The 18,374-nt window shown below is 41.3% G+C and overlaps 1 protein-coding gene across 6 annotated transcripts in view; it reads right to left on the reverse strand.

Moving 5' to 3' along the window:
* Hivep1 (HIVEP zinc finger 1) overlaps positions 1-18,374 on the reverse strand; it is a 127,241-nt gene that overhangs the window by 37,988 nt on the left and 70,879 nt on the right. For all 6 annotated transcript variants that reach the window (XR_013112141.1, XM_034510060.2, XM_034510059.2 and 3 more), the window contains one exon: positions 18,045-18,098. Coding sequence is in view for 5 of the 6 variants with exons in the window: in XM_034510060.2 (XP_034365951.1) it covers positions 18,045-18,098 (54 nt within the window). In the remaining variant the exon portion in view is untranslated. The remainder of the gene's footprint in view (positions 1-18,044; positions 18,099-18,374) is intronic.

The raw sequence follows: 18,374 nt of genomic DNA on the forward strand, positions 1-18,374 counted from the left end.
ATAAAATAAATAAATCTTTAAAAAAATATTTATGGCATCATTAACTACAGTGCTCATACTAGGTCTCTGCCACACTGTTTTCTATCTTTCATGTTTTCCCTGTCTTTCTCTGGCTGAAAATACAAAGGGGCAGTCCAGTCACTCAAGGATACATGCCGGGTCTTTTTTTTAAGCTGAACTCAGTCTGTCTTGATTTTGCTGGATCTCTGTTGTAGGTGCTTGAAAGGGGACAAGGTGATGGTGCTGTGCGGAGGGCCACACAGAGCTTCTTTCAGGCCTGTGTCAGACTGAAAAGCTGTCTGCATTCTAACAGTGATGGTGGTGCTCTTAACAGAAGCAGAGCACAAAGCTTAAGAATGGTTTTTCAAATGTTCTACAGAGGTTTCCTGTCTTTATATGGGAGTACTGAGCTAGTTTGAGAGGGGAGGGGGTCCCTTCACGTGGCATTCCACAGACCCTTACCTCGGCATGAATGTGTGGACTGTGAACCATAGCTGGAAATTCAGGACAAGTCATTTTCAGTAGGAAAATGGTTAGGCTAATTATGGCAGAGCCAGTTAACATAACATTACAGAATCATTTAAAATAATTACTAAGATTACACAGCAATCTGAAAATTGTGATACATGAAATATACAGGCACATTCTTTTCTGTCCCTAGAGAGAGGTCTGGGCTAAGAGGCAGAAATCTGGGAATACATAGTGAGAGCTGTTTTTGTAAAGGTAAATAAATAACCAGCCAAAGAAAACATGTTGTGGAGAGGAAAAAGAGGCCTGACATCAGAGGCCTGGGTAATTGCTATATTTAAGGCTGAGCTAGGAGTGGGAAGAAACACGGTAGGAACTGGAAAGATACAATGAAACCTGTGACAGTGAAGAACCTGGGCACCTGTGCTCACAAGCTCACACGGAAGCTCCTGTGGCCGTCCGTGGGTGTTAAACACACATGATAGCATTAAGGAGAGTCACTAGGCTTGTGGCCATGGGGATGAGGAGGATGGCCTCATGTCTGAAAGCATGGTCAGTGGGATCCAGGGGTCAAATCCATCTCAGCCATGGGGAAATGTGGGGAGGAGAGGTGAACTCAGGGGCCAGCTAAGCCAGACAACTTCCTGGGAACCTGGACATGAAGGGAAAAGCCCAGATGTTACTGACAGGGCAGAAGAGAGATTGCTCAGGATGAGAGGCTGAGTGTGCTTGCAGACAGGAAGCTCCCCTCATAGAGAGGAGGAGACTAAAGCCACAAGAGAGAAAACTAGGCGGCCAAATGCATAGCAAAGAGGAGGTATAATCAGGAAGCTAGGGAGGCCAACTGACAACTTACTACTGGGGATGAAGACACAGCTTCACAGAGGTGGCACATCTCTGACTCAGTCTTGGGCAGGGAACAGAAGGAAGCACTTTCAAGTCAAGGGAGTTTCATGAATGTGGTGTGCAGAAAACGTGTTAAAAGCACACATGGGGAACAGCATGCAAACCGTGCTGCAGGCAGACCAGCAGAGCAGAAGGCACAGTGGGAAAGGTATTCTGCCAGCAGCTGATCCTCAGCCTGAATACAAAGCAGGAGAGGTGGGGATGTGCACAGTAGGAACAGGAAGCCACGGCAGTTCACTGCCAAGCTCTTCCTTCCCTCCAGGAATACGATCAAGAAATATTAACCAGGAATATATAATCAAGCAGTCTTAATATGGTGGTGGCTGCTTAAATCTCACCCATCTTTCCAACCTCTACTCCATTTTTACATCATGAGAAAACTAATCTATCAGCCCAAAGCTTTGTATTGAGAAACAGTTCAGCACTGAACAACAAAGGTAAAGCACAGAATAGAGATATGACCCTGTTAGTAAGGTGCTTAGCATGCAAGCATGGAGTCTGGATCCCCAGAAAACCACATTCAAGAAAAAAAAAAAAAAAAAGTCAGAGGAAGAAAGGAGGGAGGAGGAGCATAGGGAAGGGGAGGGGACAGTGTGAGTGACAGTGGGCATTGCTTGTCTGTGATCTTAGCACAGGGAAGAGGAGAGGAGACAGGAGGATTCCTGGGCTCATCAGCTAGTCTTGCAGAATCATGAGCTCCATGTTTGGTGTGTGAAAAAAAAACTGTCTTAGAAAACAAGAATAACCCAGGAAGAAAACCAATGTCAGTGCCTGCTCCCAGTACATACATACAATGCACACACATGAATATATACATGCATCTATAACCCTCCCATACATACAAAACAAAGACTTAATCCAAAAAAATGAACACAGACTTCCTTGTCAGCAGACCTGTACTGAAATGTTGAGCCATTAACCTGAATCTAAGCTCATGTCTGAGCTCTGGAAGTACAGCAGCGAAGGGATCAGAGACGGCTGGCACTGCTGCTCTGCTCTGAAATCCACCACCTTAAAGATGCTCTTGTGAAGCTGTGTTTTCCACATGCCAAAGTCTAGCCACAATACCCAATGTTGCCATAGGCTAAGCGAGCAAGGAAACTGATGATCCTCACCACCTCTGGAAAGAAACAGCCCCTGACACCTTGGTAGAGCCCACGCTCCCATCCACAGAATGACAGGACAGTGAGCATGGTCAGGACAGGACAGTGAGCATGGTCAGGACAGGACAGCGAGCCTAGTCAGAGGCATAGTTCGATGGTGGAATAAATGCACAAGATTCAGGGCACTAGGTTCAACGCCCTGCATCACACACATTAATATAATTAATATAAAACCATTAATAATAACCTTAGTAAATGAAAATAAAAGTGAACTGTCTAGAGCAATAGAAGCAGACTATATCTGCTAAGGTCAAACTAGACTCATAAAAAGTTAAATGAGTATACCATGTCTTCTAGCCACAACAAAATTCAACTAGAAACAAATAGTGGGAGATATATGGAAAATCCCCAGCTGTATGGAGATTAAGCAATACAGTTCTAACTAGCTAAAGAGGAAACAGAAGTCATCAGGGAAAATGAGAAAAATCAAAACAGAACTGGAAAACTATCATGAATTCATGCCAATGTATACCACGATGCCACACCCACGACAATGCCACACCACCACAATGCCATGCAGGCCACTATGTCATTCACCAGGACACAGAAGCAAAGCCCAGAGAGCTCTCAGGGCAATACTGGGCCAAGAGGACCTCTGCCAGAACCTCTGCTGTTCTTAAGCATCTCTTGAGAGCAACCAGCTTATACAGTAACCCTGAAGTGGATGATAAGGATGAACAGTATTTTTGTGGAGACAGTCATCTAAAAAACAATTAGGAAATGACCAAAAGTCATGCGTAGTGCCTCCTTACCATATAAAACATCAATCTTTTCATTTATACCAAGGCTGGTAGAAAATAGAACAGAAAATGCCTTATTTACAACAGAAACCTAAACATTGATAAAAGTAAATTTTATACCAAGTAATAAAGCAATGCAGAAAACACAAGAGACTTGTGTGATGGCCCTGGGACATGGAAAGGGGGGTAGGTGGTGAGGGCTGGGGCACGTGCAGTGCAGACACAGCAGTTTCAAAGAGCCAGGAGGGGCTGCCACATCATGCCTCTGGCAAACATTAATACTGTGAAGGTGCCAACTCAATTATTTTAAAATTTCTGTATATTACAAAAATTTTAAGGAAAAAAAACCCCCAGTTTTAAAATATGACAAACCATAGTGTTTATTCAGAAAAATAAACTCATATTAGACAATGGAGTTCTGCAAAGAGCATTAAATAAACTCATATTAGACAATGGGGTTCTGCAAGGAACATTAAGGACAAAGTCAGTGCCATAACACGTTGACTAAACAGAGCCCTCAGATCACATCAGATCAGTGGTGGAAACTTATAAAGGTTTAATATCTTATAAAGCCAGAGTTCAAAACCTTAGAAAAAGGATGGAACCATTTTCAATATAAGATTCTGATCTCATATATGAGATGATAAAAATAAATGTAGGTTATAAACAAACAGTGTAAAGAAGAAACTCTAAGGTTCAATATAAAAATAAAACCATACACAGTTAGAAAACCACAGGGAAATTCTTGGCTTATCTTATGCTGGAAATAAGTTTCTAAAACAAAACAAACAAAAATGATTTAAATATATTAAAACTAAAGTCCCTACATATATTTATACATATATAAATATATGTAAATATACACAAAGTAAAAATAAAACAAAACAAACAAACAAACCCCTGAGAAGTGTCCCTGTAGCAGATGAAAGGTTGATACAGTAATGTATAAATAATGTTTATGTGGTCTCTCTGGTGAAGGAAAATTAACTAATCCAGACCTGCTCTGAGAACACACACTCTCAGCCTGTAAATAATGAAGCACTAGAAAGATAAAGAAGATCCTGAGGGATTAAAGATTCCCCCAAGTGAAGACACCAGTCCTTTCCCGCAGGACAGGCAGGCGTATTCAGAAGGGGAGCTTAGGCTGTGGAGTCCGACTGTCTAAACAAAACAGAGAGAAACAGCAGATTCGGCTGCTGTCCACATGGTGTGCACAGTAAGTCCCAAATGTTCTCCTAGGGAGGAGATTCAGGGGCCGTCTGGGACTGAGGATGCACTGGATGAAAACCAAGCTTTGCATTTCCTGCAGGTCACTTTTCATGGCTCCCGAAGTCACAAACCTGAAGCTATCAAGGCCATAATAGACTGCTATTTGCTTAGAAGCCTGGAAGAAGAAAATTAAAATCTCTGAAGGAAGATTTCAACTAAACCTTCAAAATACTTCCATAGTTTTCAAAGAAAATATCCAGTATGTGTTCAAAGATAACCAGACATCTGAGAAGAGAATTTGGCACCAGAGAGCCACTGCCATCATGTAGTGGCATGAGTCAGTACACCAGACCAAGTAAAGACTTGGTTTATGCTGTTGGAGAATACTGAGGGTCTAGAGGAGAATTACAAGGGCTAACACTGACACTGTAGATGCAAAAGACCAAGTAAAGACTTGGTTTATGCTGTTGGAGAATACTGAGGGTCTAGAGGAGAATTACAAGGGATAACACTGACACTGTAGATGCAAAAGGCAAATATAATACAGTAGCTTAGACCTACTCAACTCATTTAAGAGCTGGAAAGGATAACACACTAAAGGACATGTCAGAAGACAAAGGATGTCAGGTCCTAAGTCAGTTTAGGAAACAAGGAAGAAACCACCCAAACTCTCTGGGGATGTCTGACAGCTCAGGGATAAACAATGGGAATCCTTTGTGAGATAAGACAGAAAAACTCTGGGAAACTAAACACAGAAATTTACAGTTTTAAAAGCACTTTATGAAACACAAGAAAGATAAACAGAGAATTTCTGCCCCTGTGCTCATCGGTAGAGAACTGCAAAAGTCAAAGACAAAATTCTTAGTGAGAAAAGCATGTTGATCATAATTTTGAAAACCCAGAATGCTTTCAAAGGATCAACAGTTTTGGCATGTGATATTGCAAAGTGCCCTAGAGAAAATGAACTGTGACGCTACATTCCCACTTCCCAATCCAGATGAAGGTGAAGTGGAGGCAGCCTAAAGGATGACATTCGTCACACAAACACATATTAATTAATAGAGAAACTCAACACAGCAAATTCTAATAGAGAAATTCAACACAGTAGACATGGGTAGAAAAAGCCAAAACAATGGTCACCAATAGAGAAATTTAACACAACAGACAACAAAGTAATGGAGAAATTCAATATAATAGGCACACACTAACAGAAAATTTCAACATTGTTCTTTAAGAAAAACCAAAGTTCCAGAGAGAAAACTCATATGAAGCAAAATTAACAATCAATCAATCAATAAAATAACTCATGGGGTGGACCTGCCAAAACTATGCTACAAACTGAATGTAAAAGTCCTCCAAAGGCTCTGTTTCCAGCTTGGCACTGGGTGGCGGTATAGACTCTGAGGACATCAGTCTTAGGTCTTTGGGGACTGTAGGCACTCAGCTCCACATTACCACCATGGTGAGCCTCACCAAAGCTCAGAACCATCTGAGGCAAATTCTTTCTCTTCATGTTTATTAGCTATGACATTCTGTCATATGGACAACTTATACAACCTGCATGAAATTTAATCAAGTACAAAGAAATCACACACAGGACAACAGTAGGTCAGTCAAAAGTGAGTGAGTAGATACGCCCAGTGATGAAGAAAGAGGTAAGACAGCTACTGAGAGAGGCAGGGCTACTGAGAGGCAGACTCAGTTGCTGTGCCTGTCTCAGCGTCTCATTCTCCCGTTACTCACCTTGTCACTAAATGCTGTACTCTAACGATATATTGGTTACTGCTTTATGTAGTTACCTTTTAAAGAAAGCACACAGAGAAGAGCAGGCAGTACCCAGTGCTAGGTCTAACCCTTTTCATAAGCACCAAAGACAAAAGTTATGGAACTCTGCCATTCAACACAAGTTCTCCTCTGTTGTAGCAAAATAGGTAACAGAAGACCAACCACAACTGCTAACAGGTGCTGTGACATAACTTTATCATATATTCTTCTAACATGCTCTAATTTCTGAATAATGAGTCATGCAAAATAGAGACGCACAGGTAAACCTGATGTGGTGACACCCTCCTTTTAATACCAGTACTTTGGAGGCAGAGGCTGGTGACCCTCTATGAGTTTGAGGCCAGCCTGGTCTACACAGCAAGTTCCAAGCCAGCCCAGGCTAGATAGTGAGATTCTTTCTCAAAACAGTAGGTAGGTAGGTAAGTAGGTAGGTAGGTAGGTAGGTAGGTAGGTAGGTAGGTAAAAGAAAAGAAAAAAGAAAAATAGAGCGGCTAGAGAGATGAATTCAAGGTTAAGTGCATACTCTGCTCCTCTGAGCTTATTCATCAGGTGGTTCACACGCAGCTCTGTTTCTAGAAGATCCAATGCCTTCTTCAGAAACCCATGAGTACTCACCCCACATGGCATACATACCACAGATGCATGACTTAAAAGGAAACAGTAAGAAGTCTAAGCCAAAATATCCTCATGTATTTTTGCAGGTTCATAAAATGCAGTTATAAGAAGTCCACTCTACCTTTGATTAAAACATGAACTATAAAAAGAAATGACGTTGTATCTCCCTGTCCTAAACATCTCTTCCACGGATGTTTTTGGCTGTCCCACTTTCATAAGAAAGATTCAAAGACCTTAGTGACGTCTTTAAGAAAGTCCAAAGCCGTCTACATTTTAAAGTTTACTTCCGTCCAGTTACAGGAGTCTCTCACACTATGGCTGACAAGAGATGATCGTTTTTCTAAGCAGTATGCGCTCAGGACCATTCTCAGTGATGCTCTGGAAGCCTCTAAGCCCGAGCCATTGGTAGCCTGACATCTACCATGGCGGGAGAGATGTCTGTCAATTTGGCAAATGCTAAAAATTGTTCAGTCCCTGACTTTCAGTGGTTTACCAGCATAATGCTGGACTTCAGTCACAAGAAAAGTCACAAACTGTATAAAACACTGTCTTTTGCAAAGATAGAAAACTGAAAATTCCTGCTTACTTGTTTCTGACAATGTTAAACTGTCAAAAATCTGGAATCTTCGCTTCAGGGTTTCACACCACCAGGATAAAAAGATGTTGACATTACAGTATTAAATACAACAAGAAGAGTCTAATTCTTTATGATTAATCAAAATCTTGAGGACAGAGCAATTTGCAGCTGTTCATAGACTCTGTTAGAGGTTAAAGAATGAAGGATTCTGTAACTAAGACAAACAACAATGATTTGCACGCATCACTGTGGCAAATAATTGAAGACCCTAAAGGAAACAGCTTCCTTCAGATAAGCAATCTAGGTTACTTGTGCCAGGAGAGACAAACAGCTACTTAACTACACTTGAGACCTAAAAGCAATAGTGTCCACTGTTTACAAGCCCCACCTGTCAGGTAAAGAAAGGACTAGTCTTCTCCCACTCCCCATCCATCCTCGTTAATTCAGCAACTACTGAAGACCTCCCTAGCCCCAGAGGCCCATGGACACTATGACTGTGGGCAAAGTCAAGCTGGAGGAATTTCAGGAAAGTGCCCACGGCAGGGTAGGGTTGGAGGGGGCCACAAGGAAAGGGGTGCAGAACAATGACATGAAGACCTGAGGGTCACCTTGTGGAGTTCTGTCGTGACTGGAGAAGGGTCTGCTAAGCAGTTCCAAAGTGGCTAAGCACATGCTCAGTAGAGGGCCTGACAAGCTGACACTGGCACGTCCCTCTTTAGTTGGGATGGGGAAGAGTGCAAGGGAAACTGAATTCTTGGAGTCTCCCCAGAGAGCACAGAACTTACCCATAGCTTTGCTCTCTCTAGTCTCAGTGGTAACCACCACTTGAAAACTTCACATGAAAGATTCTAGACATAAACAACATGCAAGTTTCCAATGACTTTTGTGACAGTGCCTTGTTACACGGACTCCCTCTAGTTGTTGGTTGATGCTAACTTCCTCTACTGACCGTTACCGTAACGAAGACACGGAAAATCACAGCAAATAAGGGACTGACTCAACGATGGGCTCTGGGGCTGGGGTTTACAACCACACTGGACTGCCTAGATGCTATAATACACACGAGCTTCCCTGAGTCTCCAGGCCCCATCTTGCATATTCTGGTCATCTGTCCAATAATATCTGATGCTTCCCAAGCTTTCCCTGAATGAAATAATTTCATATCAGAGCCTTGGTGGTCAGGTGAGACTTCCACATTCCCCTTCCAACCTGCTACCTTTTTTTCTGCACAGCAGAACCTGTGGGATGCTCTGGATAGCAGGGCAGGGGAAGAGCACCCTGGCTTGGTTGAAATAGTCCTTTACTTCCAACATATCTCACCATGTGCATTTTTCAAGTTTATTTTCTGTACTTCTAGTTATTCATCTAACTTCGGTCTCTCTGTCATTTCTATTCTCAATTCTTTACTATTGGGTTGTGTTCCTCACAGATCTGCACTGGGCTGTTTGTTTTTGCTTGTTTGTTTGTTGTTGTTATTGTTGTTATTTTTAACAAGACACAAGAGCAGGCCCCTATGGAAAGAACCAGAATCTGAGCTTGCTTTTTTATTACCTATTTTTGCAGAGGCTACTTTTGCAAAGCTAGAGAAAAGGATAAGTAGACAAACAGCAGCACACAATTTCTTTGAGTTGCTCTGTAACATTTCTTTAAAAATACTCAATCGAGTGACATTAAGTTAATTGTCTAAGAACAAACGGCAGATACCCGTCATTGGTCCAGGAATGCAGTAGGTGTGTAAGATCTGCTACCCTCTGGAGTCCTCAGGGATGCAGTGCTGTCACAGAGCAGCTCAGGCTACCCACCCTTATCTTAATTGCTCTTGTCAGAAAATGAAGCCATAGCAATAAACACATATGTAATAGAAGCTAAAACAAATAGGATTTTCGAACATTTTCATTTCTATACAATCAGAATACATCTGCTAAGCAAACATGAGAGCACTGTGTCATAATGTAATTGGTAGTGACTTGTCTAGTGCTAAACAAAGTTACTATGCAATTTATAACCAACAGCACTGGGCTGAATGAGACATGCTGCAAACTGCGTAAACTGCATCTTTTAATAAATTACATTTCATGAAATTAACGTCATGTTAGCTGCCTAAATCTCTAATTTAATTACCAGCTTGGCAGATAGTCGGTGGCATCCTCAGAAAGGGGTGAGAAGGGACTGGAGAGGTGGTTCAGGAGTGAGAAGCACTGTTGCTCTCCTAGAGGACCTGTTTGATCCCTAGAACCTACATGGTAGCTCACAACTGTTTGTAACTCTAGTTCCAGGGAATACAACACCCTCTTCCGGTTTCTGCAGGCACTGTATGCATGTTGTGCACTAACATACATGCATGCAAAACACCCCCCACACACAAAATTAAATACTAAAAAAAAAAAGGAAACACTTAAGGATCTTTTACCTCCTGTATTTTCCACAAAGTTCGAGGTTGTGTACTCTAACACAGTAAGGACAGAGGAGCCAAAGACACTTATTTTATACTGAAGTGCCAAGAATGCTTTGTCCCTGCCATCATGCAGCTTACCTTCACCGGTATGTGAAATTTGTCAGTTTCAAATAAAAAACTACTGACATAATTGACATATGATACATTTAAAAATCTGGCACAGATTAAACTAAGAGTAATATTATTGTAACCCAAGTTCACTACATTGCATTTTATATAGAAGAACAGATCCTGAGCCTGGTTAAATCTGTGCAGGACACATGAAGTATCTGGGTAGTGCACATGAGAAGTCTGTGTACAGTGAACATGAGAAGTCAGTGTGCAGTGCACATGAGAAGTCAGTGTGCAGTGAACATGGGAAGTCTGTGTGCAGTACACATGAGAAGTCAGTGTGCAGTGAACATGGGAAGTCTGTGTGCCGTGCATATGAGAAGTCAGTGTGCAGTGCACATGAGAAGTCAGTGTGCAGTGTACATGAAAAGTCTGTGTGCAGTGCATATGAGAAGTCTATGTGCACTGTATGTACTATGAGAAGTCTCATGTGTAGTACATGAGAAGTCAGTGTGCAGTGAACATGGGAAGTCTGTGTGCAGTGCATATGAGAAGTCAGTGTGCAGTGTACATGAAAAGTCTGTGTGCAGTGCATATGAGAAGTCTATGTGCGCTGTATGTACTATGAGAAGTCTCATGTGTAGTACATGAGAAGTCAGTATGCAGTGAACATGGGAAATCTGTGTGCAGTGCACATGAGAAGTCAGTGTGCAGTGAACATGGGAAGTCTGTGTGCAGTGCATATGAGAAGTCAGTGTGCAGTGCATATGAGAAGTCAGTGTGCAGTGTACATGAAAAGTCTGTGTGCAGTGCATATGAGAAGTCTATGTGCACTGTATGTACTATGAGAAGTCTCATGTGTAGTACATGAGAAGTCAGTGTGCAGTGAACATGGGAAGTCTGTGTGCAGTGATCATGGGAAGTCTGTGTGCAGTGCACATGAGAAGTCAGTGTGCAGTGAACATGGGAAGTCTGTGTGCAGTGCACATGAGAAGTCTGTGTGTCTAAGTGTACATGAGAAGTCTGTGTGTCTAAGTGTACATGGGAAATTGGAAGGACTCTCTTTTCTATAAAAGTATGGCCACCTGCTGCTGTTGTCCAGGGGGCAGTTTGTGAGGCAGGCTCCCAGACTGAACTGTTCTGCAGCAGTGCAGGTGTCTTCACAAAGGCAAGGGCTAGGAATAAAAGCCTGAGGGCTCCCTTCGGGTTCAGACTTGTGCCTTTCTTTGAAGCTTTCAAAGACTTAGACAAAGAATGCTGATATAAAAATCAACATTTCTTGAAATGAAGGAACTAGCAACTTTATAAGAAACCATGGTTGATTTGTAGAATTTAACATTAATGAGAATAAGTTTTATAAACTGTTACTTAAAGTAAATTCTCATTAAATGTGTTCATTAAAATTCATTTCTTTAATAATTATTTATAAACATAAAGACCACAACTTTTCAGTAGCACACAGACAGATGTGTGTTAGTTTCTGTATAATACTGAAATTGAAAAGGAGGCCTATCCTTTTAAAGAGTTCTGGAGTCCAGATATCTGTCTGAGAGACTACCCTAGTGTTTCTTTTATGAACATGAATATTTGCTATGTAAACTGTTAAAGATGTTCTGATTTACAAACCCAAACTGAGTTTTTCAAGTTTTTTTACTGTATATACTTTTCCCTAGAATGGTTGTAAAGAAAACAATTTTATCTTATCACGAAGTATATTAAAATTAAGTTTTAATTTAATATCTGCCCAGTGTTTCCATTCTGCCACCCAAATCTCTATCCTATATGAGGACCGTCCTTCTTGCTGACAGTGCTCTAGTTATCTTCATCATTATAGTCAGCACGATTTTGAAGAACACCATTAACGATTTAAAGCATTAAAGCACACTCTTAGTCTAGATTACCCATTACCTTTAAAAATCTGTTTAGAAAACAATCTGAAAATCAAGTCACCAATTTTTTACTACCTGGAAATTCCTTTTTACTATAAATGTCTTAACACAAAGACAACATTTGGAGTGTGGGTCAGAAACTCTAGTTCTTACTTCCATTCCACCTGGGGTCCAGGATCTAGTCGTCTGCTTTCTGCCTGGCTGTCACTCACTTCTGAGATATGCAACCTTGCCCCAAGCTCCCTAATAACTGAAGAATAGTCCAGTGTATAAAATTCGGGCTATGTTAACAAAACTCCTATTGGTCAATTAACCCTGAGCAGTCTTGTAAGCTACTCAGTTACTTCCTCTGTTCCCTGTCTTGTTCACTCACACAACTGCTCACCCCCGCCAGCCTTATTCCTTGCTTACATACAGAAAGATGGTTTATGGACATTATTTTTAAAACAAAAACCTCTGGCATCTAAAATATAATGTGTCAGAAAAAAAGCAGCCCTGCTGGAAAGAATCAGACATAGGGTTGCCTCCGTGGGATTTGAGGAGAGTAATATGCAGAAAAAATTACAAGGTGCAAACTGACCTAAGAAAACTCACTTTTCTCTATGCCCATGTAGGAATGTTAATTTTAACTTCTGTTTCTTTGTTTGTTGTGTGTGCCTATACTCTCTGAGAGGCTACACTGCAGAAGTAGCACACTGGCTGCTTGCAGCAGTCAGGGAACATCTGTGACATTTGTCTGTCCCCTCCTTTCATGTCTGTGTGCATTCTGCGGGTTCAGTTCAGGCCATCAGGCTTCTGTCATGGGTCAGCAACCACTGGTTCCTGCTGAGCCATCTCACTGGCCTAAACACTACGCTTTTGTCAGTATTATATTGAACCCAAGTGAATGAGGAAAAGCAAAACCATAGCAATGATGTAAAATGCAGAAAGCAGAACTTTGATATTTCCAACTAATATGACAAAACCATACCAATATACAAATTTTTAGAATAAGAAAAAATTCAGGTGGATGATTAGATAAAATCTATTTATACAATTATCTTCTGACAAGAACTGAAAAGTAATTTTTAGTAAAAACAGAATTAAATATCCCAATTAATAAAAAAAACATTTTGGTTAAATTAGTGGGCTGGGGATAGAGCTCAGTGATCTAACATTTACTTATCATATCTGAGGCCCAGATTACACTCCCCAGTATCAAAACAATAAACAAATAAATTCATGACAGGCGGTGGTGGCGCACGCCTTTAATCCCAGCATTTGGGAGGCAGAGGCAGGTGAATTTTTGAGTTCGAGGCCAGCCTGGTCTACAGAGTGAGTTCCAGGACAGCCAGGTCTAAACAGTGAAACCCTTTCTCGAAAAAAAAAAAAAAAAAAAAAAAAAAAAAAACCAACAACAAAAAAGCAAACAGATACAGACAAAGAAGACAGAAAAATCTAATGAACCCAGGTATAAATTGAAATGTAAGGGCCACAAAAGAGAGAAACTTCAATAATGGTCTCTGAGACTACAGTACAGACATGTGCACTTCCATGTTTAATCACAGCATGTTTCAGAACAGCTGAGGGAGCTCTGAGCAGCTGTAAGTAGATGAAGAAAATCTGAGCAGGACAACATAGTACACATGTAGTGAAATACTATTCAACAATAAAGAGAATAAAATCCTGTATCTGTAATAACCTCAACAGAATGGAGGGAACATTATGCTAAGTGATGTAAGGCAGGCATAGGAAATACTGCAAGCCAAATGGGAAACCCCGAGAGGACATCTCATGCCCAGTGAGACATGAACGGTTACAGAGGCTGAAGGACAGAGGGAAGGATGGGACAAGGCCAACCAGTGGACAGGAGCCAGAATACTGCCTGCATAGTAAGGCAGCTACTGGTAACAATGTGCCTTTGTCCAGTTTACTTAAATATTGCACATACATATTGTCAAAACTCTAGCTACCCAACACTGACACCTAGGAAATTAATTCAAGTATTTTTTTTTAAATTCTCAAAAAATAACGAAAATGAAAAAATATCAGCAATGGCTATTTACTTCAAAAAATAAATTAGAAGACTATATTAAAATAATTGAACATATTTGAAACATTTTTACATGTATTTAGTGTGTGGTATGGGTGGGTGGATACTTCCAAAGTGTACCTGTGGAAGAAGGTCTGAGGTCTGAGGTCAGCCTGTGGGAATCAGTTCCCTCCTTCCACCACATGGGTGGTGAGACCCGAACTCAGGTTATCAGGCTTGGCAAAAAAGTTCCTTTACCTGCTGAGTCAGATCACCATGATTGTTTAATTGTATTAAAACAAAGACAAAACAAAGAAACACCCAGAAAACAAAAACACAGCTCTGAATAGTGTTTTTAATGTGAAATGTGGAAATTTCTTAGAAGAAAATCGGGGCTGGGGAGTAAGATTGTGGCAGGGAATATTTGTCTTACTAGAAACAAACCCCCAAATAACAAAGCTGGCCATTGGTGCACGCATATAGTCCCAGCACTTGGGGGGGGGGGGTGGGGAGGAGATGGAAGAGGGCTGAGGAAGGGGTACCAAGTTAAGAACTTACGTGTATTTAAAGGCATTCTGAAAGTATAGAAGTGCTGGCAAAATTCCCACGGAAGAAGAATGCCCAATACTAGAATTAGATTTCCTGGGACACCCAGTGTGGCCAGCACTTCCTGACTCTGAGCCTCCTATCTAACTATGACCTAAGTTAATGAGTAAAAAGCCCAAACATAATTTGCTGCTGCAGCTGAACCTCAACTCATTACTGGCGGCCAACTGAACAGACTACCAGTTCCCCATGCTCACATCACAGGGTTCTGGGTACAGGGCAACTCAGGAATGGGTTTTTGCTCAAGTAAATTGAATGTGTTCAGTCTTCTGGTGTTTTAGTCATCGAAGAAGTAAAACATGAAACAGAGTTTTACATCCATTCAAACTAAGAGCCTAAAAGTGCTAGAAAGGAGCGTCCGTCTCTCGGCCAGGGTGTCAGCACCTGCAGTTACCAAGCTGTCCTAAAGCTTCAGAAAGGAATGACTACATGTTTACACTGGTGACAAATACCATAGAACACTATTTTAAAACGAAGTATTAGAATTGATTCAAGAAGCAGCATATAACTTAAACAGGCTATGGTAATGCATGCCTATAACCCCATTAGGAGACCAGCAGGAGGGTCACAACCTCCAGGTCAAACTGGCCACGTGGAAAACGATCTTCAGAAGAGAATTTAGCACTAACACAAAACATTTACACAAAGACACAGACTCCCCGCTCCTAACTGATCAGTTTCTTCTGTTACTCGTGTTCTACTACCATGTTGGTAAGAGCATTTTACTGGAATGCTATCAGAAAAATACTGTGAAGAACAGTGCAAGTTAAGAACGAGCAAGCATAATTTATAGCTAACATAAATGTTACACTTAGAAATAACTCCCTTCTCACACAGTCATGTGACTGTCTCTGTTGTTCTGTGGTAGGCACATATTAAATACATTTAATTTCTCTGGAATCTGCTTCACTGTCAGGTGGGAAATAAGGATCCAATTATGTCCTCCTCCAAATGATTAAAAAAGAACGAGTAGACAGCACCTGGGGAGGGGCACCTGGACATCATGGAGATGGCATGACCACCTCATGCGCACATCTACCTCCAAACTGTTTAAATCAAAGTTGACTAGTGTTTATCTATAAGCAGATAGAAAGAATAAAATAGGTGCATTAGCATAATTAAGTCACTTCCTTATCCTACTGGTTTATGACTGGCCAAGTCAGGGTCTACACTGAACATTATTTACCCTTCCTATTTTGTTAAGTTGCTTTTTGTTTTTTAAGATTTATTTATTTTCATGTGCATTGGTGTTTTGCCTGCGTGTATGTCTGTGTGAGGATGCCAGATCCCTTGGAACTGGAGTTGCTGATAGTTGCAAGCTGCCATGTGGGTACTGAGAATTGAAGCTGGGTTTCCTGGAAGAGCAGCCAGTGCTTCCTACCTCTGAACATCTCTCCAGCCCAATTTAAGTTGCTTCCTTATCCTACTGATTCTGACTATCAAAGTTGGGGTCTCTAAGTCGCTTCCTTATCCTACTGGTCTGTGACTATCAAAGTCGGGGTCTATATTGGACATATTTGACCTTCCTGAGTACATTAAAAAATTGCAATTTGATCCATAAACAAGTTTTTTGTTGGGTTTTGTTTTGAAAGAGCTGCAGCTACACTGGCTGCCGCTGGGCTTGTAACTCATCCAAACCATAAGCAAAGTGGTGGGAGCAGAGGGAGGGAGAACCCAGGATCAGGTGAGAATCATGGGTTCTTCATAAACATGAGGCATTTTAGGACCATTTACCAGGTGGAGTAAAACAAACTAAAATCAACAAAACAAAACAGCCTTGCTCATGTCAGGAGTTTGCAGATAACGTGACATCATGACGGCTCACCACCATCCAAAGCTAAGTAACTCCATTTTCTTTGGCCTCCTTTCATGGATCAAGTGGGATTTCTTCATGTAAAATAGGTAAGTCAGCAAGAAAATAGCCATGAGACCTCAGCACAGCTCTTAGGCAAAGACTTCTCCTCATGCCCACGGAAAGAAGCTGCTGTTCTTACTTCCATGCTGAAGAAGCTGTTTTATTTGCCAGGACTTCTGTGTGGAGAACTAAAGGCAGCAGCTACAGAGAGCAAACGGCCCTCACTTGTTATTCACTCAGAGTCTGGCCCCAGTGCCACATGCCAACTAGCCCTACAAGGAGGCTCACTACCCAGCCTCTTCCCTCCAACCTCTGCTGCCTTTCCTCCCTCCTCTTGGCATTTGGCTCACATTTGTGAGAACTTTTTGTCCAGGACAAAAGCAGAAAACGCACATGACATTTGTTCTGTATGGAGCAGCTCTCGACTCCTGGTTGTAAGCAGAGCTGGCTGCAACAATGTCTGAAGGGGCCTGTCCTAACTCCACTGGATACCACAGTGTGGCCATGTGACAATGTTGGCCAGGCATCTTACAAGAGGACAGCATGGCTGTAGTAACATGTACCCTTTCTTGTCTGGCTTTTCTGCAAGAATCATCAAGGGCCATATTCCTATCTGAGTTGTCGGAGAGCAGCACGGGGGAGGTTTAAGGAAGATACTAACTCTGCTGCAATGCCACATATGAACAGAATGAACAGACCTAAGCTGCTAAAAAAAATGGAGACTTGAAGATTGAGTCTTTTCTCTGAAATTGCCCAGTTAGTAATCAGTCTAGATTAAAATGAAAGAACAAAAAGAGAAAAAGAGGAAGAGAGAGAGAAAGAAAGAAAGAAAGAAAGAAAGACAGACAGACAGACAGACAGACAGACAGACATAGACAGAGGCCTTCCACTGGCATTCTATTTTGCTCTTTTTATTCTGTCAATAGTCTACTCAAATTAAAGAATACAATAAGGAAATGGAAATGGTAAATCATGGAGATGAGCACAAGAGAACGTGCCCCCCTCCATCGTCAGAGAGATGCTCCTCTCGTGCTAGGAGTCCGTGCTGGCAGGGACACTCCTATGCAGTGCTCATCTCTTGTAGGTTCTAGTACCTAGAAGACAAAACACTTTCTGCCATAAGATCAATTTTTGCATATTGATTTGATTTTTAACACAAATTAGGGCCACTGTACAATTCTGAGCAAGACAACAGTTACAGTGCCTTACTGCCACTTCAAGAAGCACATTTGCATAAATAGAGCCAAATGTTGTCCATTCCCATATGTGTTTACACAGACACATATCCACACATGAGGCCACACCCCTGATTTGTTTTCACACACATTGAAAACATAGGAGCTTATATGCTACACTTCAGGTTTAGTTTTCTTATTTGACAAAGTCATCACCATCCTCTGAAATAATTAACATTTTTTAAAAAGCTGCATGAGGTTCTTCAATGAAGCATGCCTGTCTTACACCAGAACACACATGTGGATCATGGTATCTACACGGTCTATGCTACTACATGACAGGATTCTGCAGTGCTCGCAGAGGAGCTATTGCCAGCAGTGGGACACGGGTACCAGAGAAACACACTGGAGGCAGTGCTGAGACCGCCCCGGAACATCCAAAACTTCAGCACCAGCTTCTGGCAGGAAAGGCAGAATTCTGAGAGATCCTATGGGCAATTCTGAAAGAATGACATACAGCGGGCTGATTTTTTACTTACCTTTTTTGGAAACTTCTGCCCCATTAAGTTCTTTTTGTGCTTCTTCAATTTTGTCTGAGGAAAAGAAAAAAGAAAACACGTATCAATCATAACAAGTAAGCAATATGGTAAAACACACACATTACTTATAAGCAGTGACATGTAGCACATTGAAACCATTTATTTGTGGAAATTTTACTATTAAAGTAAGGATACTTCCCTTCAGATCTACAACTTTAATCAATCCATAGTTTTAAGAACCTCTCTTAATTATTGTCCCTATAATGCAAATTACTACAATCTTATTCATTCATTCATTCATTGTTCATTCATTCATTCACTTCAATAGAC

This window comes from Arvicanthis niloticus, chromosome 8 (assembly GCF_011762505.2).
Source record: "Arvicanthis niloticus isolate mArvNil1 chromosome 8, mArvNil1.pat.X, whole genome shotgun sequence".
Classification (NCBI taxonomy): Eukaryota; Metazoa; Chordata; class Mammalia; order Rodentia; family Muridae; genus Arvicanthis; species Arvicanthis niloticus.